The following is a 26820-nucleotide window of genomic DNA, read 5'->3' as shown; positions in this document are numbered from 1 at the left end:
CCTAGTAAGTGGTACAATGCATTTACAATATTCTTACCAGTAACTGTTTTTAGTCTTCCTTGGCATCCTTGAAAGTGGAGGGTCCAGACATCCAAGATGATAATGGAGTTTACAAGTATCACACAGCAAAAGGAGGTGTTGATCATGGTTCTTCTTGCAAATCCCACAACTTGGAAATGCAGGAAAAAAGTTTCATTTGAGATAATGCATATACTTTACTGAATCATCTCAATGTTTACATGGGGTGGGATCGAAAGAGCCCCTTGTGCGAGCAGAAGGCACTTCTGCTTGTGCAAAGAGTGACCCCGGTTTTTGCGGATTACCCAACTTCAGTGACAGCCCCTGCACCACATCCCACAATGGTCTGGAGGGTCTCCTGATCCTCATGAGAAGCCTTTGGAGGGACACACGGTGCTGTAGCAAGAAGGAGAAGGCAGGAAAGCCCCGTTGTGTAAGTGTTCCTCTATGCTTCTCTGGATTCAAACCATTGCTAAAAGTTCACTAATGGCAGCTGGGTATTTATAACTTCTGATACATTGATTAGCATCCAACTTTAAATTCTCATTGAGGCTAGTTCGTTCTTGTAGCCAGAGTGCCGGCCCAAGGTATGCGAGACCTGAATTTAAATCCCTGATCAGCTATTAAGAACTTACAGGGATCTGTAGATAAAACTTTCAAACTCAGGCTCTTATCTGTAATATGTCTTCACTTTGAAAAGTTGCTGTAAGGATGATGCAATTTACTTGAAAAGATCTTTGCATATTACAAGAGATATCGAATTGTGAATCCTATTATTTCAAATTAGTGAGGAACTGCAAATAACCATTACATGTCAGAATCTAAATGTTCTGAGTTGGATTTAGACTTAGTCAGGCTTTGAGTAGATCTGCTGAAATCAATGATACTTGTTAGCCTTGATTACTTCTCTTTTAATTTCAAATGGATCTACTCAACTCATGATTAAGTATGAACCCAATAATCTGTAAGCAAACAAAAATGCAAATAAAACAGTTGTGATGGAAAACATCCTAATTGTTGGACAATGCAATCATGCAAGAAGTTCAACAGCAGCATTTTACATCATTTATATGGCAAAAATAGTCAAAAGGACATCAAATGATGGTACCCCTGTTTTGCAGACACCACCATACCAGATCAAATTAATACTTTAAAAAGTTAATTCATAATTTATAAAATTATGAACAGTAAAGTGAGAGTGGATAAACCTGGATCATATACTGAAATGAACTAACAGAACTAACAAACCAAAAGTAAGTATTCCTTTACACCATGCATAACATGTGGAATTCATAACCACAAGCTTAACTCGATTTTTAAAAGCCCATTCCAGATTCTAGTGATCACCTTTAAAGAGCATGAGGCCCAAATATCTGTAGTAATGCCTCCTCAAATACCATCCTGCATATGCATTAAATCATCAGAGGAGTCCCTTCACCATATACCATCTTGAGGGAGTATATTATGCATCCACAAGAGAGGGTCTTCTTTGTGGTGGCACCCGGAATTTGGAATGCCCTCCAGAGGAAGACTGGAACAGTGGTCACTTACTGTGAAGGTGCCTTCCAGTTTGGTGTGATGGAGGCATACAATAATGGGTTAAATCTCCACACCACCAAGGAAAGGCCTGGGTCATGTTACCATGATCTTTTCCTTAGTATGCGTGAACTCAAGGTCCATCCTGTGGCTAAGCTTGAGACAGAGTCAGTGCTGATGAGCACTATAGGACTATGATAGATTAAGATGGAGAAAGTACCCCTAACTCCAACAAGGCAGAGCAAAGCAGGTACTATAGACAATCAGTGAGTCTCTACAGGTAGTATATAAACAATTCTGTGGAGACTGATCCTCTTATAATTAGGTTATGGTTGGGATGCCTCTATCACACCAAACTGGAAGAAACCTTCACAGTAAGTGACCAATGTTCCATTCTCCATTGGTGTGAGGAGGCATCCAACAATGGGATGTGCACAGCTAATCTGATTAGTAGGATGGAAAGTATTTTGGCTGAATTTTAGAAAGAAGGAAGCACCTGTTGCAGATACTTCAACTGAACTCTGCCTTTGTGGATGCAAATGAGTCTATTTTATAGTGAATATGTTTGGGCTGAACCATGCGGCCATGACACACCTCTGACAGAAAGGCACTGGTGAAAAACGTTGCTGAGGTGACTGCGGTTCAGTAGAATGTGCAACGACGTGTGATGGCATAGGAATGTGGTGGACTTTGTAGCCCTTGGAGATGTATGTCTTAAACCACCTGGCAAATGTAGAACAGGATACTTTTCGTTTTTTTAAAAAAGGAAACAAACAGCGATGGAGTGTCTTAACACCTGCTGTGTTTGATGTAGTTTATGAGGGTTCTATGTACATCTGGCTTGTGCCATGCCCTCTCAGAAAGGTGATAGGGTTTGGGGCAGAAAGTGGGTAGGATGAGCTCCTGCGCTCTGTGGAAGAGGGTGTTCACCTTTGGGATTAAGAAGAGATCTGAGTGGAGGATTACGCTCTGGAAAATAATATGTGGTCCCTGACTAAGAGGGACAATAACTCTGAGATCCTTCTGACTGATGTGATTGCTACCAGAAAAAGCGCCTTTTAGGAGAGTAGACAAAGGTATTGATTTCAGGGGCTCAAAAGGTCAGGGCTTTGAAGACAGTGGCCCTGTTCAGAAGACACCTTAAACCATGGCTTTAACTACGGTGAATAAAGCAAAACGCCTTTATGTCCCCCCACCCTTTGCAGCACTCTCTGTTCTTCTGCTCTCTGGTTGTCCCCCACATAAACCTTACATGACCCAGCGTGAAGACAGTAATCTAGCCACGACATGTTTTGGCTAGGGCCATCACTAATTGGACTCTGAGGCAGAGTTGGAACAGCTATTGGGATGGAGTTTGGTTATAAGCTATGAAGAGGACAGAACATTCCCTAAGTCTTTCACTTCCAAATGGCCCTCAGAGTGGCATCTACAGTTATGGCATAACTCCTGTGGTGGCTAGGGTCAGCATATGTGGACTTGCCAGAGGTATCCTCACTGATCGGGAAATAATCATGGCGACGCTAAAAGACCTCTAGATTTCAGAGACCACTTGGAGGTTTTTGTTACTCAGATGTGCTGGATCATCTTTGTCTTCTGCTTTGCGTGTTTAGAGGTGATAGTTTTCCTGTTGGCATCACGGAGAGAACAGTCCCAGACAAGAAGGGAGAGAAAACCAGAGAAACTCAGGAGGGTGAAGCTGAAAATCCAAAGGGTAAGAGGTGGTGGAGATGGTGGAGGGTTTAGTAACAAGGAAAATAATCACAAAGAGAATTAAATCAATACAGGAATTAAAAAATTAAAAGAAATAAGAGGAATCAGGAGGTTTGAGCAAAAGAGAGACAAATGAACTAGCTCTGTCCTGTGAGTAAATCAGGGATGAACTGGGAGGTGGGGAGAACCTGAGATCACTAGTACTTAGGCAAAGATCCTGGTCACACGATTTCTGGCTTTCCTGGGCAGTGGGAAGACTTTGCTGGATGACTCCTCAGACCAAACTGGGAAATGGTTGGCGACAATTCTATACTCTTTTCAGCCCCAAATTAAAACGTTCCTGTTTCCCCAGGCATTTTAAAGGATATTTCTTTTTCTGTTTGTAATTTTCAAATTCTAAATTGTATTTCAATTTAAATTGATTTTGGATAGTTTGTTGTTATTTTTGGATTTTTCTATATCCTCTTATTTTCATTTTTATTGTTTTATTATTTTGTTCCTATAATTGTATATACATCAACCTGGGATCCTTGGTAATGAAGGTGCAATATTGACATGGGTAAAATAACTTTACATAAATAAAAAGATTAGGAATATATTAGCCTATCCATGGAGGATAAGTTTATCAATAGCTATTAGTTATGATAGCTAAACAGGTACCTCCATGTTCAAAATGTTGATTACCAGATGCTGGGAACAGCCAGCAGGAGATGGCTATCACTCTCATACCCACTGAGAGTTTTTCAAAAGTACCTGGCAAGCTACTGATGGAGACAAATTACTGGAACAGAATAACCTTTGGTCTGATCAAGCAAGAAATGTTTTATGATCCTAAAAATAGTTTGTGGTTGTTAAGAACAAAAAGGCAAATGGTAAAAAGCACCATATAAGCGTAATAATGACTAAATATATCTAGTAATAACCTTAAAATTTATTAACCTGAAAAAGGAAGTTAAGGTATTTATGAAAAAGGAAGATTAGGATCTATAGCAATGTTGTTCAGCCTTTTCTGAACAATCTACAACGCAAAATGTTAATGTTCAAAGGATCTCAACAATTTATCACAAAATTGATTCTAAGGTTTTAGATGTAAAACGATTTTCTTTTTGAAGTGCTGCCAATGGATGGAGAAACCTCCTTATACTGATGTCCTTACTCTGGAGATGATTATAACATCAGAAAAAAAGTTTAAAACCAATCGAACTAGATAGCACACTATAGTGGTATCTAGGAATAAAAAGAAATAGTTGAACAAATTTTATTCAATTGTTTGAAATAAAAACTTGAATTATATAGGCATCTCATTCTATTTAGCATTGATGTCTACTGCAGTGTGTTGCTACTACTTGCCTATAAAGTACTGCTGGAAGGGTTGTAGTCTTCTGGGTCCCACCTTCTTTTTTACTCGGCTTCCTCTCCTTGGGTGCTCGCAAAATTGCTGGTATATTCAATTTCTATTGGGTTTGAAGAAATACAGGAATATTGGTGAGAGACATATGTAATGTAACATTCTCCTTCATTTACTACTCAGCAGTCATAAAATTTGGCTGTGCCCAATATGCTAAAAATTATGTGAGAAAACAGCTTAGTCAGGTCGCAAAAAATGACTACACCGTATATTCTGTCCCCAAGTGAGTGTTATGAGAAATGAAATTGCATTCACATATTTTTCAATGCAAAAAGAAAAGCCAAAGACATTAAAGCCCTGGCTTTTTAACTTTTCCCCCTTTAACAGAGGAAGCTTTAACAGAGACAGACAAGGACAAGCTGGTTTAGAAGGTTAAAAGGAAAAAGAAAAAAGAAAAATCCACTACACTTCACAAAAGAATATTGAGGCAGTTTATTTTCCTCAGCATCCCTGCTACAGTGGTGCTCCATAGGTTAATTAGAAAAATTATCTTATTGGACCAAACTCTCCACAAAGCAGGAGAGATTCTCTTCGGGTTTCTACTAATCTGCAGTATGCTAGCTTCACAGACAGCAACCATCTATCAAAGTCATTTCTCAGTGGCCCTGTGGGCCTGCATCTGTTCAACCAACTGGAAAAAAGTGTCATGCAAGCTGTGCAAATGAAACTACTACTTTTTATTATTATTAAATGATTGCACCAGGAAACGTATTTGTGAATTTTCAAATCTCTTTTCCTTTTAAAAAGAGAGAAACTCACTATTATCACACTTCTATAAATGATTCAGATTTCCAAATGTATGAAAGGTCCATATAAACCAGGTTAGATTAAAACACCTCAACCAATTTAGCAGAAACCCTCAAGCAGAAACCAAAGGATATTTACAAGACCATTGCTGGCCAATTTCTTAAGAGATAATTTCACATATTAGAGTCTTAAAAGGTTAACGATGAATTGTGAAAAACGCTAAGAATTGCTTTATATCTGGCATGACATGAATGCATCCACATTCTTGAGAAATCTGCTAGCCTCACTGAATATCAGATATAAGCCTGATGGGAAGTAGTGAAAGAAAAAGCCAGCGAAATTCATCAATGTTTCAGACACAGCGAGCGACATAGTAGCATACATAACATCCACAGTTTGAGGGGAAAGGAAAGAACAGGCACCAAACTGAGGAAATTGTTCCTCGCTCTCTTTAAATATAGTAGAAAATATAATCCAACAAAAACACAGAAGTCTGCTGATTTACAAATGCAATACTCTGTTTATAACTCAAAATATTTAGTAATCGGGAAGCTTCAGCATTCACCAATCACAACTGACAAAATGACCATTGCTGCTATCACGAAATAACCAGCTGTGTCCCTAGAATTCTTTGTTTCTTAAAAAGGGAAGACCTTCCCATAGGTATAATTAATTCCAAAGAACAACAAATTATAGATGCTTTCAGCCACAAGTATATTCAGGGAACGAGGCTCAAGGAAACAATATATCCCAATAAAACCTGCTGTTTGAAAGCTACAGCTGCTAGGAAGACAGAAAAATAGTGAGGAATGTGGTTAGATTAACTCGTGCTTCAGGTTTACCTTCATCACAAATGACAGGTCAATCAGTTACAGCAAATGAAAGAATTTTGCAAACAAGATAGCTAATACAAAAACAAAATTAAGCCACAGGTTCCCTGTGGGTAAGTTACAGAGCCCTAGATACATTTCAATCAGAAATCATTATCCCCAGAGAAAGGCCAGGACTTTATCAAATATACCTTTTCAGCCATAAAAAGTGACAGTAACAAACAGAAAAGCCTTTTCTTAGGAATCTTATGACCTGGAAGACATAGAAAAGGGAGGGGAGAAAATGAATGGGAAAAACCAACCTGCCCAATCATTCTTCCTAGCACAGCCCATATTCCTTGCCCTTCATTTCTTAGTTTTGCATTCATATTCTGAAGTTCTTCTAAAGATTCACACAACTGAAAAAGAAAACAGTGAAAAACATTGTGAAAGTTATTTAACACCTCTTATCCAGGAGGAGGCATGCTTTACTTACAATACCTTTTCTATGAGAGGTAATTAAATAATAAAATTGTTCACTCATGTCAATGCAACTGAAATCAGTAAAGTTAATCAGCCATTCAATAACACCAGAAAAAAAAACATGGGCATCCATCTGGTTAGTAAGAGAGAACCTAAAGCAATTTTCTCTGACAATAAGACTATAATGGCAGTCAAGAAGCATCACAACAGTTCCACTCTGCTATTTCCATCTGCAAAGATATGCCATGTATTTCTATACAGGGGATCAAGATTTCAGTGCTACATACCTGCACTCTTTAAAGAAGATAAGAAAATATCAAACCATGTTACTTCTGTATGTTTAACTGGGAATAGCATTCTATTCTCATGACTACTCCTTATTCTTTGACAATTGCAACAATTAGGGTCACTTTCATGGTGTGTGTGTGCACATGTATTTTTGAAAGCAAGTGAGAATAGCAATATAACCTGCAGAGTTCAAATTTTCACAATACTGTATTCTATTCATCTTGATCAGCTGCACATATACTTATGTGATACCACAATAGTTGTTGTTGTTGTTATATCAGATTTATATACAACTTTCCACAAAGTTTCAAAGTAGCGAACATACAGTATTGTACCATTAAAGCAAAAATTACACAATAATTAAAAATACTAATAACTGATAAAACTGCACACGCTGCTGTGCGTTACAGACCATGACTGGTTGGGTCACACTCCAGGGAAGGCCTGTGTGAAGAGATGGGTCTTGGGGAGACTTTTCAATGCCAGAACTGTGGGGGCCTATTGGAAATACATTCTAGCGGGTGGGTGCTGTGATATAAAACGTTCTACTGCGCGTGTTCCTGAGACGAATCTCAGGAGTATGTGGCACCCTCAAGAGTGCTGCCTCTGATGATCGCAAAGATGCAGCAGGGACATAAGGGGTGAAGCGATCTTTAAGGTAACATATAAATCCCTAAACTATTTGGGACAACAACACCTTAAACCTGGCCAAATAGCTTATTGGCAGCCAGTGCAGTTCTTTTACCAAAGGTGTGACTTGTTGCAAAGAGGCCCCAATGAGCAGCCTCACTGCTGCATTCTGCACCAGCTGTAACTTCTGGACCAAGCCCAAGGGAAGCCACACAAAGAGTGCATTAAAATAATTCAGCCTTGAGGTTACTAATGCCTGAACCACCACAGTTAAACCACCACTATCACCATCCAGGAAGGGGCATGGCTGGCGTACCAGTCAAAGCTGGTAATAGGCACTCCTAACCACCCAGGCCACTTGAGCCTCCAGTGACAAAGATTAATCTAGGAGTACCTCCCAAACTATGCACCTGTCCCATCAGGGGGAGCACAACTTCATCCAAAAGAGGCAATTGAGCTATTTCTTGAACCTGTGACCTACCTATCCACATCTTGCCAGAATTCAAACTCAATTTATTAACCCTCATCCAGCCCATGACTGGATGAGGCCCGTGTCCCAGACCCACTTCAGAACCCAAAGACCACACCTGATTCTGGTAATTAACAACTGTCTCCAAATACCACTAGAATATGTCAAGGAAGGAATTTCAATCCAAGAATTCCATTTTACAACAAGTTAACAAGAAAAACACTTTGTTCACTTTCCCAGATAACTAAATTTGTGCACGGTGGTGGCCAATGAATTGGTAGGCTAGCAGCAGGCAGCTGCTGTGTGTCAACTGAATGGGAGGGAATATAATTCAGTGATACCTGGCATCTCCAAAGAATGAGGCAGTGAAGATGTGAAAGACTATGGAGAGCCACTGTAAATCAGAATAGATAATACTGGGCTAGGTGGATAAATAATCTGACCTGATATAAAGAAGCTTCTGGTGTATCTATGAGTGGAGAAGAAAACTTTGCCCTCACCTTTAAGATTGAAAGTCATAGTGGAAGCAGAAGGCATCTAACTCAGCACTGTGCAATTGCATGGTTGCTGAATGGATAGTCACACAGGCACACATGTCCAGTTAGCTATTACACGCTTGCATAGTGCTGGCCAAGGTGGCCCCTGACTGCACCACCACTCAATGCATAAACCTTTGTCCTTTGACAAAGGTTCACCCTAATAAGACATCAAAATGGCAGACACATCTTGTGCATATGAGTACACACACAAGCAACAACCATAGTGAAAGCAAGTATAAGGCTCCAGTACAAGACTGGAAGGGATTGTAAACATGAAGACCTATTTGCAACAAGCTAAACCTTTACTGTGCTGCAGGTGAAGACTACTGAAAGAACAAAGTCTAAATTTGATTTTAAGAATTAATCTAGGGTAGTTTTTTGGTGATGGGAGGGCCAACAATTTTGTATCTAACTCTTCTTTGGTTCTATTTTTAAAACTCATTAAGTACAGCATATGGTTTGCATATTCTTGGAAGCAGTTCCTTTACCTTGTTATATTCCACATGAAGTTTTTCCTGTTCATTCTCCAGCTTATCCTTAATTTTCTTCTGTTCAGCCATATTCTCCTGGATCTGGATCATGCGCATGTTTCTCTCTAAAATAAAAGTCAGTATTTTCTATGTTTACTTTTTTGAGTTTGTGAAACAACAAGCTGGTCAGTTTGGATAACAACATACATATGACATTTTTGTGTATTTAGTTGCACATATAGACAACCCTCAGATTGCTTCAGCCACCTGTGAACTGAATAGCACATACAGTGTTTTTTAAAACACCCAAGATCAAAGACATGCATGCAAACACATACAAATATTTACCTTTCCTGCAGAACAGAAAATGAAACGTGACAATGGCAAGCAACTTCTAATTACATTACTAGAATTTTACGGTGCAACTTTGTCCTCAAAGGCAAGGATTAAGGGGGTAAGTTGCAGCATTAGGGGCAATAAACAGTGAGTTAGTTATTTGGTTGATTGATTGATTTGTTACAATGGGAATTTTTATTTGATAGATGTTTTAATTTAAAAACATTTAAATTGTTTAAGCAGTTTTATTTAATTTAAAATGGAAACTAGGGAATTTTATTGCTCATATATAGAAGTACATGAATTGCATTAAAGCAACCTCACTCAATAGATAATTAAATAATGCTTCAAAGTTTAGAGGGAGATCTATTAGGTGATTGCTGAACATTGTTTTTAAAAAGATGTATATTTTCATACTTACCAAGATAATAATTCACAAAATCAGCAGTCAGCGCTGGTTGTTTGTGTTTTCGTCTTCCATCCACACTGGAACTGGTGTCTGAAGTATCCACTGGAAAGATGTCTGTACTAATTCCCATTAATTCTGCTTTGCGCATTAGCTTACGTATTGCTGAAGCACTGCTAGTCAGAGGCCGTGGCAGTTTCTCTCTTGGTACCCACGCCTGCGGCCTTGTGGTACGTGCTAGTTCTGCTTTAGCACGATATTGTTGCAGTCTGGCATTAATTCGGGCCTACAAATTTAAAAACACACACATAACAATCAAACTAAGTGGTATCTAAACACTTTTGCCAATAAACCATCATTCTGATTTCCACAATAGCAATTCAGAATCCGCATAAACTCCTAAGAATATAAAAAGAGCCCTGCAGGATAAGACTAAAGACCTATCTAGTCCTGCATTCTGCTCCAAACTAGATGTCTATGGGAAGCCCACAAGCAGGAGATGAGCATAATATTAATTTCCCAGTTGTCTTTCCCAACAAACTGGTACTGAGAGGCAAACTGCCTCTATCCTCCATGAAACTGACTAAATCTTCTTTTAAAATTTTCCAGGTTGGTATTTTCTTTTGTGTCTCCTGAATCTCCCAGCATATGGCTTGATTGAATAACCCCAAGTCCAAGTATTATGAGAGAGGGAGAATATTTGTTTTTTAGCTTAGAAAAAAGGCAAGTAAGAGGTTTTCTGCCCTATCCACTTTCTTCACATCATGCATAATTTTGTACACCTCTATCATGCCTCCTCCTTCATACCTTTTTTCTAAGCTACCTCCACCCCATGTTGTAACTTTTCCTCATAAGAGAGTTGTTCCAGCCCCTTTGGTTACCCTTATCTGCACTTTTCCTGGCTCTATAATAACTTTTTTTGGGGGGGTGGGGGGGGTGACGACCAGAATTGGTCACAGTATTCGGAGTGTAATTCCACCATAGATTCGAATAAAGGCATTATAATGTCAACAGTTTTATTTTTGATTCCTTTCCTAATGATCTCCAACATGGAATTTGCCTTTTCACAGCAGCGACACACTGGGTCAATGAGTCTTGCTATTTACTGTTTTACTCTGTACAGCACCATGTACATTGATGGTGCTATATAAATAAATAAATAATAATAATAATAATAATAATAATAATAATAATAATAATAATAATAATGTTTTCATCGAGCTCTATTTTCTAATGAGTCACTACAAACCCAGACTCTACCAGTATATAAGCGTTTAGGATTTTCTGCCCCAGTGCATATCACTTTCAGCTGCATGTACCATTTTAATGTCTATTCCCCTAGTTTGGAGAGATTGTTTTAGTTTTTTGCTGATCTTTTGTTTTAATCACCCTAAATAATTTGCTTCTATCAGCAAACTTGCCCACATCGCTGCTTATCTATAACGCCAAATCATTTATGAACAAGTTAAAAAACACCGGTCCCAATACAGATTATTGTAGCAACCCAGCATTTACATCCCTCTACTGCCAGAACTGTCAGTTTGTTTCTACTCTCTGCTTCCTGTTCTTAACCACCTAGTGATCCATAAGAGGCCTTGTCCTCTTATCCTATGACTCCTACTCAGGAAACTTTGGTGAATAATTCTGTCAAACGCTTTTTGAAAGTCCTGGTAAACAAGTATTCCCCAAGTATTCCATTGGGTTTAAAGAAATCACCACAGCCCTGTTCAGAAGGCACTTTAAACCACGGCTTTAACCACGGTGAATAAGGCCTTTTGCTTTATTCACCATGGTTAAAGCCTTGGTTTAAGGTGCCTTCTGAACACAGCCTGGCTTTATGGCTTAACCATTGTGGTTAAAGCCATGGTTTAAGGCGTCTTCTGAATGGGGCCCACCTGTTTCCCAAGCAGGCAGCCTTGCCAATTGCCTGGCTAAGTCTAATTAGAAGAGAGACAGGTCAGGGTACGTGCTCATATAGGTTGAGGATACATATTAGATTGTTTGCAACAAGGTAAACAGCATATATTGTCTGAGAATGACTGATTGCAGGAATATTCGTTTCCTTGCTGTCAAAGCAATGCTAGCCTCTCCATTCCCCAATTCCCACTATTCTTATTTAGTAAGCTATACTGAATACAAATGCAAACTTGATGTTGACACACTACCTGAGCTTCTGGTGAGAGCTGCTTCTCTCTCTCCTGCAAAGACATCTTGCAATAAGACTGTAAAGCCAAATAGTTCTTGCGCTTCCATTTTCTATCCATTCTGTCAGCATGTTGCTTACAGTAAGCAAAAAAGGGATCGGCAATATCCTGTTCCAATTAAAAAGAAGAGGAGCGCAAACATTTATAAAAGAACGCAGTTCCAGAGTGTCAGAAAAAGAAAGTAGTTCATGTTTTGAAATATAGCCCATAAATTCATATAGTTGATAGTTGACTTTAAAATTATTTTAACTAATCAGAGGCATGTCACTATAAAACCAACATTGACAAATATGAATCCTTTTTTGTTTGTTAGTTTTGTTTTAGCTTTTCTAACCCACCAAAGACTTCTGAGCAGGCTAATCCAGTAAAGAATTGACAAATAAAATAGTTATATGTTTAGTGACATAAGCATATACATGGGGTTGGATCCTGACATAGTCATATTTAGAACAGACCTACAGAAATCCATAGAACTTATTTTTTTTATTTATTTACTTATTACATTTTTATATTGCCCAATAGCCGAAGCTCTCTGGGCAGTTCACAAAAATTAAAACCATAATAAAACAACCAACAGTCTAAAAACACAAAAACAAAATACAGTATAAAAAGCACAGCCAGGATAAAACCATGCAGCAGAAATTGATATAAGATCAAAATACAGAATTAGAACAGTAAAATTTAAATTTAAGTTAAAATTAAGTGTTAAAATACTGAGAGAATAACAAGGTCTTCAGCTGGTGACGAAAGGAGTGCAACTTCAGCTGGCGACGAAAGGAGTGCAACTTAAGAAAGTCTTGGCTAAATTCAATAGATTTTATACAAAGTCTTGGCTAAATTCAATAGATTTTATACAAAGTCTTGGCTAAATTCAATAGATTTTATACAAAGTCTTGGCTAAATTCGACAGTCTGCTCTAAATATGACTAAGTCTCGATCCAATGTTTTAGTTTTAATTGCTTGAGCTTTTCAAAAAAGTAGTTTATGTAAATGCTAGTATTAAAGCCTTATATTCAAAAGGGTTGCAAGACTTGATATCAGGCAATTATTTTTGTGTGCCATTCCGAACACCATAAATAACAGAGATGAAAGATATTGACTTAAGTTAAGACCCTATTTGTATCTCTATCAGTTCACAACCAACACAGTCAAATAAGTTTTGTGCTGCCATACAACTTCCTTTCATTTCTGAATGTTGCTTGACATATTACCTCTTGAGAAATGATCACACCCCCACCCCCATCCCAAAATGGTGGATTGCTGGGGGACCTAAACAATGAGATTACAGAATCAATGAGATGGAAGGGAACTGTTGATTATACTCACTCTCCTCACACATATATCTATTTCTAGTATAGCGTGAGTGCCAAAGTTATCTACATAATTCAAGGTAAAATAGAAATAAGAGGGGAAGGGTCATCCTTAACGGCAGCCTAGAAATAATTTTAGATAGATAACTTTAGTTAAAAAATGGCCCCCAATCTTAACCCATCAACTTTAAATAAGGCAATCATTTTCAACCTGAAGCAAAACTCACCCACCAAGACCCTCCGTTTCACCCAAGCCATCCCCTTTTAGTCCTTGCACTCCAAGTCTAAGGTGAGTACGTAAATACAAAAATATAAGCTGCTTTAACCAACTGAAAATACACTACAATAAATGACAAAGCTTTAAATGTTTCATAATATTTTAATAAACCAGACTGAACTTTTAGTAGTAGCATGTGCCATCTGAGATATTTTCACCAAAGCAAAATAGAGAGCCTACCTCCTCTGCTGCTGCTTCTGACAAAAGGCCTTCCTTCTGAGCACAGGTCACATGGAAATAAGCTCGGCACATCCCAGCATCACAACTAATGCAAACGCCAGTTCTGGCAAAACGGGCATCTTCACAGAAACTGCATTCCTGCAGCAGATCAATGAGACACACACACACACAGAGAAGACCCCAAGTATGAGCTTTACGTAGTGCTGAAAAATACCCTAGATGCTTTCACTAAAGTTTAAAAAGGGCCCTGTACCCTAAAGTGTCTTGTTATCTAGAACTCAAATGAGGGGGGAGGGAAGGAATGAAAAGAAGGGAGAAAATTAGGAACAGAAATATACAAATGGTAGTGCATTCAAATCTAATTACAGTATTTCCCTGCCCTCAGCAAAAGTTTTCAAAGAAATTATTGAGTGTGTGCATGTACACGCACACCCACCAACACCAAGCTGTCTATTTAGGACATTTTAATTAGAAACTCTAGTCGGCTTACAATAAGTGATACAAACCTAAAAGCCAAGAAGGCTATTAAGTGATACATACAAGACCACAGATACAGGAAAGAATTCATATTTAAACTGATGTTCTCCACAACTTCCTTTTACGAAGCTTGGTATGCCATTTAAAAGTGTTAAACAACAATATGAGTGAAAAGCACAATAGTGGAGGCTTTTCAGTGAGCCACATCTGAGAAAATTCAGGTTGAAGCCCGCAGAAGGCTCTTTTGAGAATTCACTCTGTTTGAAATCTCACATATTCTCAAATCAACATTATTTTGGTCCAAAGACCAAATCTTTTACAATGGAGGATTAATTGAGCTGCCTTGCAATGACTGCCCTGTTATTAGTACCTTTTTTTTAATTAAAACCATTTATAGAAATACACACTGAAGTCTCCTTAGGCACATGGAATTAGTTGCACAGTCCCTTATACCCTCATTCAATGAAGATGCATAAGTAAAGAAAAAGGAGAGTGTCTACATTGACCTTCCTTACATTTTGAGTGTTTAGTTGCAATGAACTGCAAAGGCAGGAAACAAAAGAAAAAAATAACAGTCATGTAAGTTATCCCTAAATGTATATCCTTTTTAATATTACCTTAGCGCCATATTTGGAATAGTTCATTTCTGTAAGGGTTACTGGTCGCAATTTGTCAATATCTCCAAATGCTACTCCTGGAACATAGAGTGCACAAACGATGTGGACCCATCTATAACAAAAGAAGGAAATCATTTATTGTATTTTCAGCAGAAAAGAGATCCAGGGGAGGAAACGAGTTTTGCTCCGTTTACATAAAGAACATTGTCATATTTAAACCTTAAAAGAATAACAGAGAACATATAAAATTGCAATAATTAATGTGAACTTCAGCAATGTTGTACATCTTCTCTTTGAATTCCTTAGAGACTTATAGAAAAAGGTCCTAAAACCTAAACTTTTTACCCAATACAGAAAACAGACTATGGTGGAAAAACCCTATACAGGACCAACATGTTTCCATACACATATGCCCAGTTGAATGGGAAATCACATGTGTAAACAGGTATTCACTGTTCCAAAAACCAGGGCTGCACTAAATGAGTCCTTTACAAAAAGTTAAAATACAACAGCTCAACTGTTTGGCAAGAGAAACGGGATACATTTCCCCCTTCATGACAACAGTTGATCAGCAAAATTTTACCCATTTTCAAAGGGCTCCACATGACAGCCCCAGTTAGTCTACATTGGGTTAAGCGATATTTATAATGGGCTAGATCTCATGATCAGCATGGGTTAAACAAGCCACAATGGCTTGTTCAAGCCACAGTGCATACCGAAGGGGACATTTTCTCAAACCCATAAGCTCTTGTTGGACTGCTTGAGATTTGTTTCCTCCTCCAACAAGTCATACTGCCTGGGTTCAGACAACACGACAAGCTGCACCCATGCAGGTGATTAGGCAAATGGCACCCAGCATGCACTGCAGCTTAAACAAGCTATTGTGGCTTGTTTAACACATGATGATCCTGTGAACCAGGTCAATGTGTTGATTATACTTATTTTATGCATTTGATGTAATTCAGTAGGATTCTGAAGAAAATCAACTTATAGCAGCAGCTTAGACATCTTTGCATAAATCACTGCCAGCCCACCCCTCGCCCCACATTTAATTGAAACAGTTTGCTCTTAAGCAGGAATAACTGCAGTTATTACTGTATTTCTTCGATTGTAAGACGCCATCGATTGTAAGACGCACACTAATTTCAGTACCACCAACAGAAAAAAAGCTTTGATTCTAAGAATAATAATCACACCCGCGATTCTAAGACGCACCCTGTTTTTTAGAGATGTTTATATGGGAAAAAAGTGCGTCTTAGAATCGAAGAAATACGGTATTTTCACACACCTCTTATGCTACCAATTATTTTCCTATATGAAGGCCTTACTTTCTTCATTTCATCAGTTCTACAATTTATTTAAGAATAAATAACATTTCAGGTATTTTGCTTTGTTGCTTTAGGCAGCCAATACTGAAATATCAAATAATTCACCCAAATATATACACACCCAAGACCAAATGATTAGGTTCTTGACTAAGATAATTCAGTTCATCCTTTTGAAATTCTGGGGAACTTTCCCTTTTTGTGAAATACTACTGATGTGTCGCACTAGGAACTATTTTACCAGAGAAACGGGTGGGAATAGTTGCCCATCTTCACCATTATCTTCTATATTTTCTTTTTTAAAAGCCAAGGTTTTGGCTGGAGATTTTTGATAGTAAGTTTTAATGCATCTTCCCCATTGCACCCTGCAGAGTTCAATATAAAGATACACATCTTCAACAAGCAGCTGCTTCTCAATTTAATTTGCACAGTTTTTTCATGCTCCAGTGGTGTATTAAATGCTGCTGCACTCTGTAGGAGTTTATCTATGATAAACCCAACAGCTGGCTGCTTGCTTCATACTGACCTTCTCAAAATGTTTTAGTACATGTCACACAAGTACTGTAGTATTACAGATTTAAACTGCCATTTCAGTATGATTGGCACACAAGTGTCTCATTTCCTTAACCACCTATGTGTGAACTCCATCCTGCATCTTTATTAAAACACACAGAAGTCAGTCAAGTTCCCAGCTGAGGCAGCTTCAGCTGCTTTTCATACCAGTGCCTAAATGTTTCCCTGCTCATTTGTTTAGCTGCACATGTTTGAGAACCTTGTAATTAAGACAAATTGGGAAATCAAAGAAGAATAATCTTTCATGTTACTTCCCCATCCATTTTGTTCTGAGCAAAGATGACAGATGCTGGTGATGGGGGGCTGGGGGGAAACTGAACTAAAATACAGACAATTGTCTTATTCCATATATTTTATCTATTTATTTCTATTTATATCCCACCCTTCACAAAAAACCCAAGGCGGGATATAAAACAACAGCATTAAAAACAACGATTAATAAAATTCAAGAAATGCGCATTGTGGTACCTAGGAGATTTCATTAAATTCACAATGGTGTTCATGAAACTGAGGAGTTAGTGCAGAAAGTCTTAAATTAACGAACGCTTTCCCCCTTTTCCTCTGTATAGTAGGAAAGAGCTTCAATTTAATGGGGTAAGGTTTCAGGAGTTGTTGTTTAAATGGACAGTGTTGTTTTATACTGTTGTTTTTATATTTTTGATGGTTTTAAATTTTGTATACTTTTTAATGTTCACTGTTTTTAACTTTTGTAAACTGCCCAGAGAGTTTCGGCTATTGTGCGGTATATAAATTTAATAAATAAATAAATAAATAAGATGCTCCCCACTTCCGGTGAGCTATAAGGATCCTTTCCAGGCTGGCTGGAGCCCTGAGCCATCCTGCTAGTGACTGAGCCTATACCACTAGGTTTTGCTGTGGTTCACCACTTATATTTATATGATGCTAACATGGTGTTCTGCAAACCGCTATCAAACCTCCTGTAAGCCCAGAGCACCAAATGATGTGCTGAAAACAAAATTTGCATATTCTTCCTTTCTTACTGAAATTGCCTGATTGTTAAACTAAGCTTGTTAAATTATCTCTATAACGAGGGATGATTTTCTCTGATCTTTCCATCGGAGAGATTGAGTAGATAATGAGATGTTTTCACTTTCACACACACCCTTTCTGAAACTTTCATGTACAGCAGGGGTGGGCAATTTGTAATCCTCCAAATATTTTGGCCTACAATTCCCCTCACCCCTGGCTATCCTGGCTAGGGCTTATGGGAACTGCAGGACAAAACATCTGGAGGTCCAAAATTGCCCATTCCTGCTACATAGCATGGAAAATATTTTTTTAAAAAAACAATGGTTGTGCAGATACTCAACCCTACACACTGTTGATTATTTGCACTGGTTATTTGGGGGGGGGGGGGAAATAACCAACTGTGGCATGGAAAAGGCTCGACAGACGAAACAATAGTCAACAGTTGACTATATAAGCAACCATTGACTATTGTGTCATCCAAACTCAGTCCTTATCATGGCACAATCCTAAACCCCCTTCCTGGATACTAAGAGTTCTTAGGGGCTCAAGCAGGCCATCACCCTCTCCACTTTACTTTTCTTATTTTCTTAACTGATATCCTCAGCATCCCATGATCAACTGCTCTCAACTTTCTGTAGGCTCTAGGAGTTACTAAATATATTTCATGTATTTATTCATTCATTCATTCATTCATCATATGCATTGCTCTATAGCTACGAATCCCTGTAGGGATATTTTTGTTTGCTATTATCTTTTAATTTACAAAATAATACTTCTGCTTCCCTAGTAAGTTCCCCTGTGCCCCTTCCCCCACCAAGTATGCAAAATCACACCCTTATTTTTGGTAGTCCTTTGGCTTCCAAATTGATAGCCATGGACCCAACCAGATCTAGTATTAGAGGGAACAAGTGGAACCTGCAACGAAATGTTGCAGTGTATCCTCTGACCTAACAGGAGAGATTTTTTGTGAACCGCCCAGATAGCTCCGGCTATTGGGCGGTATAGAAATGCAATTAATAAAATAAATAAATAAATAAATAAATTCTGTTCAGAGTTCCAGCCAGGCATTTCCTCCATGCATGGCATTTCACTCACCATCCCCAAGTCACCACGGTTACTGAGCATGTTCAGTCCTCATTGGGCTTTGTTTGGGGGGCATCTTCCCTTTTAAAAAAAAAAAATCTGTAGGACCTTAAAATATATGGCTTTTTAAAAACCTGCTTTGTTTTTATACTTCTGCAAACCTGAGGATACCCCCTTCTTCTTAGAGGCCTCATTTTGGCTCTGTTTCTATTGGCATATACCACGTGAGTTCTCTATGAAGCAATTATGGTAAATTCTGTCTTAAGCACTTCCAAACAGCTGGATAAGATATGGCGCTTTCAGAAGTCAAGTTCCATGACAATCCTGAGTCAATGTTTAAGATATTTCTTATTAACGTATAGTCTGCCAATATCACATTAAAGGGCCCTCAAGGCAGGTTACAAAATAGGTTGTTTTCTTACACTTTGACTTGTTTTCAGAACAGAAAATTGACAGTTAAGCAGGATGTAGATGCCAAGATCTCTAAAATTGGAGTGCTATTCTTTTAAATGCAAACACTCAAATTACAGCCTACTGTGGTTTCAAATGCCAACATCATTTTCAAAAGGAACTGTTAAATATAGCCAAATTCAAAATGATGGCTCTAAAGCATGAATACAATAAATTTATGAATGGTTTAGGATTGTTGGGATGCCTGATTCACTATAGTTTAGATAGTCTGAGCACAAAAGGAGGAATGGAACCGTGCTTAGTTTGACTGTGGAGAATGCCCTGCTGAGTTTCAGAGGTATTGTGTTAATAACAGGAGCAATAAAATCGATTAAGCTTGAAAGCACCAGCACTATGGCTGGCAACACCATTAATGCCTGGGCCAGATATATGGGCCTATGTTTTGAATAGCTGGATGTAACTTCCAAAATTTTTGGAAGCATTCATACACTTAAAACAAATACATGTGAGTGACCATGGACCTCAAAGGACAGACTGTTTTGATGCGGGGCATGATTTTTGCATGTAAACATTTTCAAACAAGCAGCTCCCCAACATATAAAGCTAGGTAGGCAAAAAAACATGAAAGAACTATACAATATCACCAAGTTATAAAATGTAATTATCCCTAGACTGTGTGTTTGGAACAGGAAACTGTATTTTAAAGTGCCACTTTAATATCTCTTACTGAGCAGATCATAGTCCTATAGGGTCCCACACACGTTAATGCTGTGGATCAGTTCACAGAGCCACAGTTTTACCGGAAAGCCTATGAACATAAGAATATAAGAAGAGCCATACTGGATCAGACCAATGGTCCATCTAGTCCAGCACTCTGTGTTCACAAAGGGGCCAACCAGCCGTCGGCCAGAAGTATCAGCAATAGAAGTATCAGTAGTGCTGTGATTATCCTATAGGAATGTGGTTATTTTTAAGTTGTTACACAAAAGACGGAGAGAGAAAAGGTATATCTGACTCCTTAGAATGGGCTTAGGGAAGAAAACACACTGGCTGGGTTCAGTCAACACAACAGTCTATGGTGGGGTACAGTTGTTCATCTAGGGGGGTACTCCTGACACAACATGATAATAATCAACTGTGGTATGGATTAGGATCAGTGTTGATTTGACTATTAGTCCATACTGAGTTGATTCACTCATCCCCTGCCCTCTCTTCCCCCTTCAGTCCTCCTGCTAGTATCCCATCAGCCATTGTTGTTGTTATTATTATTATTATTATTATTATTTCTCGCCTTTTGTCCAATGCTGGGACTCAAGGCGGCATTACAAAATTTAAAACATATACATTTAAAGCCTATAAATAGAAATATACAAAAGTTAAAAATATATTAAATATATTCCAATACTAAAACATTTAAACATTTAAAATGACAATTTTAAAAGTCCTTGGCACAGACAGGGGTTTCGATTGTTGCTGAAAATTTATCCTGCCAGCTGGACTAGAGCGGCAGCTGCTGCTTTGCCCACTCTTGCCTTGCGACTCTGAGGCTGAGGAAATAACCAATGGTGCCCTCCACACAACACGATAACCAACAGGGGTTCAAATAGCCAACTCTGCACAGCATTGGTTATTTGCCAGATAACCAACTTTTGGTTAAAAAAAACTCCCACCATACCATGACAACCCACGGTGGGTTAAATAACCAACCAACGACTATTTAAAACCACTGTTGGTTATCGTGTTGTCTGATCCCAGTCAGTAAGAATTTATTGATGGAGAACTTTCAGGGACCTACCCCTCTGATGAGAACTACCCTTAACCAACCTGCCAGCATCCGTCTCCTTGAAGATTCCATCTTGGTTGGGGCAGAGTTCACAGCTCGGAGAGACACCACATTTGCAGGCATCACAGAACCATGGTTCAGTGGAGTTTTCTGAAGCAGAGCTCATAATAGAATCACTTTCACCATCAACCCCATAGCAACCTGGAAAGATGGGAAAGGCAAACAAATTAAACTAAAGGAAGGTTATATCAAGAGATGCAATTAAGAAACAGAAGAGGAAGGAAAAGCAAGAGAGCAGGAAGGCATCTGGTGGACTTTTCCCTTCCCAAAACTGTCTGAGTTCTATATTGGTAATAGGCAGGAAAGGAAAGGAAAGGAAAGGAAAGGAAAGGAAAGGAAAGGAAAGGGGTAGCCAGGTGTACATATACATCCCCACAGCCTCAGATGCAGGGGACCTGACATTCCTTACCTTCCTTGGTAGCAAAGCCTGTTCCTTACCTCCTACTCTTGCTATACTCCAGTAGCGAACTGGAGCATAGCAAGAGGAGGAGGCTGCCTTTTCATATAAAGACAAGTGCTCCTCTTCCTCCACTGTCAACTGTTCACTCATCAGAGAAGGCAAGCAAGTGGTGAGGGCTGTTACAAAGAGCAGCTACACCACTTACACTCTCCATCTGTGAGGTGGATAGAAGAGAGTCAAAGAGGAAGAGCTGTTGCTGCTGTAGGTGTCAGCACCCAGGAGGGAGGCGTAGCACATGATGTCAACCTGCTATGCCCCTCTCCAAACCTGGAGCCGAATCTGAGAAGCATAACTTAAGCAAAAGCACTTCATGCCTGTGAATGGGATTACAATCACCAGGATTCAGAAGCATTAATTAGCTCTATTTCACTTCACAATCAGACCAGTAAACAATACCTATAGTGAATAATGTATAAGACCACTGCTGCCACAAAGTATTGCCCAGATTTGTGATAATAAAACTAAAATCAGAATGTCTTTGTATCTGTACTGAAAACTGCACAACTTACATGGCTAAAATAATTATTGTCTTATTATGTAAATTTATTTATTTACTTACAATGTTTATATATCGCTCCATATCTAAAACGGATTCTAGAGCGGTGAACATGAGAAATCAAGCAGTAAAAAGATTAAAAGATTAAAATTCTGGTTAGAAAACATCAGAATTCTCACTTTTCATTTTCAGGGGAGTGAGCAGATTCCTAGGGGATCAAACAGGAAAGTTGACACTTACTCTATATTAGAGGCGCAGTATGAGAATGTAATGCACAGCCATGAATCCATAACATTAACCTTTTCCACTTCCTTACTTCCTTAAAACTGTCTGAACTATATCGTAGGTAAGTGGCAGTGTTCAGAAGGAAAGGAGGTAGCTAGGTACCCTCAAACCACCATTGGATTATATTTAAATGTATATTTAGAGCCAGCTTTTCTGCCAGATGGCCCCCAAATTGTGTTGGAATGGCAGCAGCAAGAAATATAGGCAGTATTTAAGGTTCAGTACAGAATACTTTTTCCAAAAACTTGAAGTTGGTATAGTAGAGGACATGGTACACATACTCAGTTTTCCTGTTCTACCATGGGCTCCGGCCAAATTGGCTTATCAGGTTTTCAAAGATGCAACATATATTTGATCAGAGATGACAGAACATTAACAAAAATAGAACATGCAGATCTATGTCCACCAGTGCTCTATCACATTACCTTCAAGTTTCTGAAAAAGTATTGTTTCTACGCACCCTTATTTATAAGAAAAGATAGAGGGAAACTCTGTGACCAATGTTCCCATTTGTAAGCAGTAACCATCTATGGCTCCCGAAATTTCCCCCTGAAACTTGCTCCCTTTGCAAAAGAAAGCTATTTTTTTAATTTGCAGGTGCTATCAAATGGCTCATTAGGTTATATTTTGCAGTTATGTGTGAGTGTAACACTGCAGAATTACAGACCCCCTCTGACTAATTTTTTTAAAAAATAGTACATTTAAATGTACTTGACTTAAGAATTTTTAGATGTTAATTCAAAAGACATCACAAAATGCTGCAGTAATTTAAAGAAATTATTTCTGCTTAAACAAACCATTATATGAATGACATCGAAAGAACATAGCAAACACCACCACCCAAAAACAATTTTGCCTGCTTAAGAAAATACAGAGCCTGAAGGAGCAAAATAGATCTTACAAAGATGGGACTAGTTATGTGAGTTTTCTGGAAAATATTAAATTAGAAAATGTACCAATGCAAATTGTTAATTTGCATAGAGCCACTTGCATAGGAAAATTTCCAATTTGTATCAGAAAATGTTCTGATACCTTAGAGCAGGTGTGAGCTATTTGTGGTCCTCCAGATGTTTTGACCTACAACTCCCAACATCTCTCAACTTTGGCTACGCTGGCTAGAGCTGATGGGAGCCATAGGCCAAAACATCTGGAGGGCTACAAGTAGCCCACCCCTGACGTAGATTTAGCATGTTCAGCACTTGCATGTTCAGCAAAGCTAAAAAATGCATCCCACGTTAATTTTTTGTCCAACATATTTTTGACCTGAAATATTTGACGGGGGAAAATAAATCACAATTAATGAGATTTAAACATTACTATTACATAGAATTTTGTATTGGAATAGCTGTAAAAATTTTAAAGACACTGGCCAGGTTCAGACAACCACTGGGAAAAGAAGCCATGGTGGCATCTTTTCCCTGTCCCGTGTGTGCCGCTCATGCACCCGCAATTTCTCTAATTACCCTCACCGTGGTGCAGGTTGTTGCATCATCTGAAACTGGAGAAGTGTGTGGTAAGGGTGGCTTCCAAACCACCCCACAACCCATGGCTTGTTGTAGGTGTTACAGGGTGGTTTGGAAGCCACCCCTGTTATGCACCTCGTCATGTTTAGATGACATGGCAACCCTTGGTAGCTTTCTGTCTAATCATCCAAACCAAATAAATAGCATATATTTTTACTGTCTGTGCTTTTACTGCTTTTAATAGTTACTGCCTATGCTTTTATTGCTTTTAATGTATGGTTGTAATCCACCTTGGAAAGGCTTCTGCCCTGAGAGGTGGCTAAGAAATGTTTTAAATAAATAATGCTTCCCTTACATTGTTTCCATTTAAGAAAACAACAAATAAAGGTATGGAAAATTGTTCGCAAACTAATACATTTTAGCAACTTATAGAATTGTACATGACAACCTCTCATCTATTTCAACAGAGTTCAGTTATCTTCTACTACGGTTGTTAGGCACTTTCAGTTTTGCTGACACTGTTTATTAGCTCCATTTCACTTTGACACATATGTATTTCAATGACATATATGTATAATCTCGCATACTTGCTACGGATAATCACCTAAAAATAATTGCAACTTTGAAGCTGCCAAGTTCGCCTAATATTATATTTGCAATTGGCATACACTGATTTTACTAATGAACTTATGAAATGGAGAATTTTCTGTGGAAAAATAAAACCTCTGAAAATTTTCCACTGCACATCACTGGATGGGACCTGAAAGGCTCAGCTCTGGAGAACAGGTTGCAGGGTGTAAGTACTTTATTATCAGAAAATATGACAGTTACAACTCCTAAGAGGATGAATATGTATATACAATACCAGTATCAAAGTAAATAAAGGAATATAAAAATATTTTAGGGAAGCAGTACTATGTGTTTAATTGATAGCAACAACCAAAGGGCAATTGCCTACAACTATATTGTGTGCTATGATATGTACCAAACATTTCCCCCTAGACACGCTACAATCAGTATATCAGGAGAACTGTCACCACAGCTGGAAGTGCTCTGCTATTACAAACCATTTAGCAGATCTTGGCACAAAAGCAGATATCCAACATGACAAGACAGAACTTTAGGATTTTATTTTTTAAAACTGGATTTATCCACAGAAGGACGTGTCTATCCATAAAGGAACACTTTAAACATCAATTATACTTTTTTAGATATAGTGAACAACTTCTTCCTAAAGGACTGTACTATGTCAGCTAAACTTTAAGAAGTGTTATACATCTAGAAAAATCTCTACTTTGATTTGGGGGAAGGGGCATCCAGAAAGAAGATCTATATAATGCAGAAACCATGAAACTCCTGTTATTTAAATGTTTGGCCTTCCTTTCAAACATTCTGTAAATGTTTAGCCTTCAAGATAGCCACAACAACTGCCCTTCGCTTATAATGGAGATCAGGGCCAGTTATCAGAGGGCATCAGCATCAGGAAGCTGCTGAGGGCCCACCACCAACCCCAAATGGTAGCTACTACCACTTAGCTTGATATGGCCATCAATCCTCTTTGATGGGACTGCTTGGTGCTGGAGCCTACCAATTTAAAATTTCCACTATGTTCCCTAAGCCTTGATACGGTGTCATTCTGAAGCATTCCAGGATTCAGTTTCTAAGGGTGCAATTTTATTTATTTCTTACATTTTTATACTGCCCATCAGCTGAAGCTCTGGTTCCTATTTTCTGAACTTTCTATTTCTGGGGTAGCTGTTAGCAGTTTGTAGTATTTATTCAAGCTTTAATGCATGGGAAAGATTAGATTTGGCTCTGGTTTGCACATTACAGATAAATTCTAATTGATATTGCGTTGTAATGTTTGATGTTGCCTATTTTGTAATTAATTTGAAATGTTATAATGTTAATATTTGTGAAGTGAGTTGTTTATTATTGCATTATGTGCTATCGTAATGATGTATTGGTATGCTTTTTGTTTTTGCATTGCTGTTTTGTTAGGTGCTTTGGACACTTTTTGTGGGAAAGCGGCATACAAATTAAATGATGATGATGAAATACTATACTCCACTCAGTTTCTAAAAGGGATTGTATTTAACCCTCATTTACAGTTTCTTAAATACTTGATAAACATCATAAATTTGATACAGAATTTTGTGGCAATTAAAAAGATCATGTGGGAAGACACATTCATCCAAACATATATTCCCTTAGCCACAGGAAAAGCATATAATTATTTTTCATTTTTAAATATACCACGCTTACCAAAGCAGGTTGTAATTAAATAGGACAAAATACATACAAACAATAAAATTAGAAACAGCAAATAATTAAAAAACCACACTCTAATAAAACAGTCGTTTCCTACTGAACTTTAAAAACCTTCCTAAAAAGGAAAGTGTTGATCAGTCTTCTAAACACACAAAGGACACATAAACAAGTTATTCCATCACACAAACCGTGGGGCCTGCGGGGTGAGCCTGCACATTGCCCCAAGCTGCAGAGAGTAGTATACAGGTGACAGTTCTCTGCTGTCTTGAGGCATGGAATTTGGCTGAAGGGAAACAACCATCTTGCTGTTTATTTCCCTGCAGACTGGGGGTGCATGTTGGGCTCAGACAATGTACATTCAATGCAAATCTAACCGCTCTTTAACCCACAAGATCCATAAATGGGTACCAACATACATCTCAAGTTTTGTCTATATACCTAGACTATGAAGTTTGACAAATTCAAGGTATGTGGAAAGAATACTGTTCAGTCTGTAACCTGGGCTGAGAAAGGCATGGCACTAGTAGCATGCAATGAGTTCAAATGGGCAAAATGTGACTAACAATCAAACATTTATATTAAATCTCCTTGAGTTGCTCATCTTGTATCATGAGATACCAAAGAAGACAGTGGGGTTTGTACACTGTTTAGCAAAGGTACAACCACATCATCATTCACAACAAGAACAACAAACAGCAATAATAAT

The 26820-nt window shown here is 38.3% G+C and overlaps 1 protein-coding gene across 10 annotated transcripts in view; it reads right to left on the bottom strand.

Annotated features, from left to right (window-relative positions):
• The window catches only part of PHF14 (PHD finger protein 14), a 155853-nt gene that overhangs the window by 108443 nt on the left and 20590 nt on the right, over positions 1-26820 (bottom strand). For 9 of the 10 annotated variants that reach the window (XM_063123414.1, XM_063123427.1, XM_063123422.1 and 6 more), the window contains 9 exons: positions 21121-21280; positions 14915-15026; positions 13821-13958; positions 12015-12161; positions 9865-10135; positions 9126-9232; positions 6552-6647; positions 4615-4718; positions 38-169 (listed from right to left, as the gene is read on the bottom strand). In XM_063123414.1, coding sequence (XP_062979484.1) covers positions 38-169; positions 4615-4718; positions 6552-6647; positions 9126-9232; positions 9865-10135; positions 12015-12161; positions 13821-13958; positions 14915-15026; positions 21121-21280 — 1267 coding nt within the window. Of the gene's footprint in view, positions 1-37; positions 170-4610; positions 4719-6551; positions 6648-9125; positions 9233-9864; positions 10136-12014; positions 12162-13820; positions 13959-14914; positions 15027-21120; positions 21281-26820 lie in introns of all 10 variants that reach the window. The other variant, XM_063123436.1, reaches the window with a different exon arrangement.

The sequence above is a fragment of the Elgaria multicarinata genome, chromosome 1 (genome assembly GCF_023053635.1).
Source record: "Elgaria multicarinata webbii isolate HBS135686 ecotype San Diego chromosome 1, rElgMul1.1.pri, whole genome shotgun sequence".
Classification (NCBI taxonomy): Eukaryota; Metazoa; Chordata; class Lepidosauria; order Squamata; family Anguidae; genus Elgaria; species Elgaria multicarinata.
This window is presented reverse-complemented; position numbering and strand designations above follow the sequence as displayed.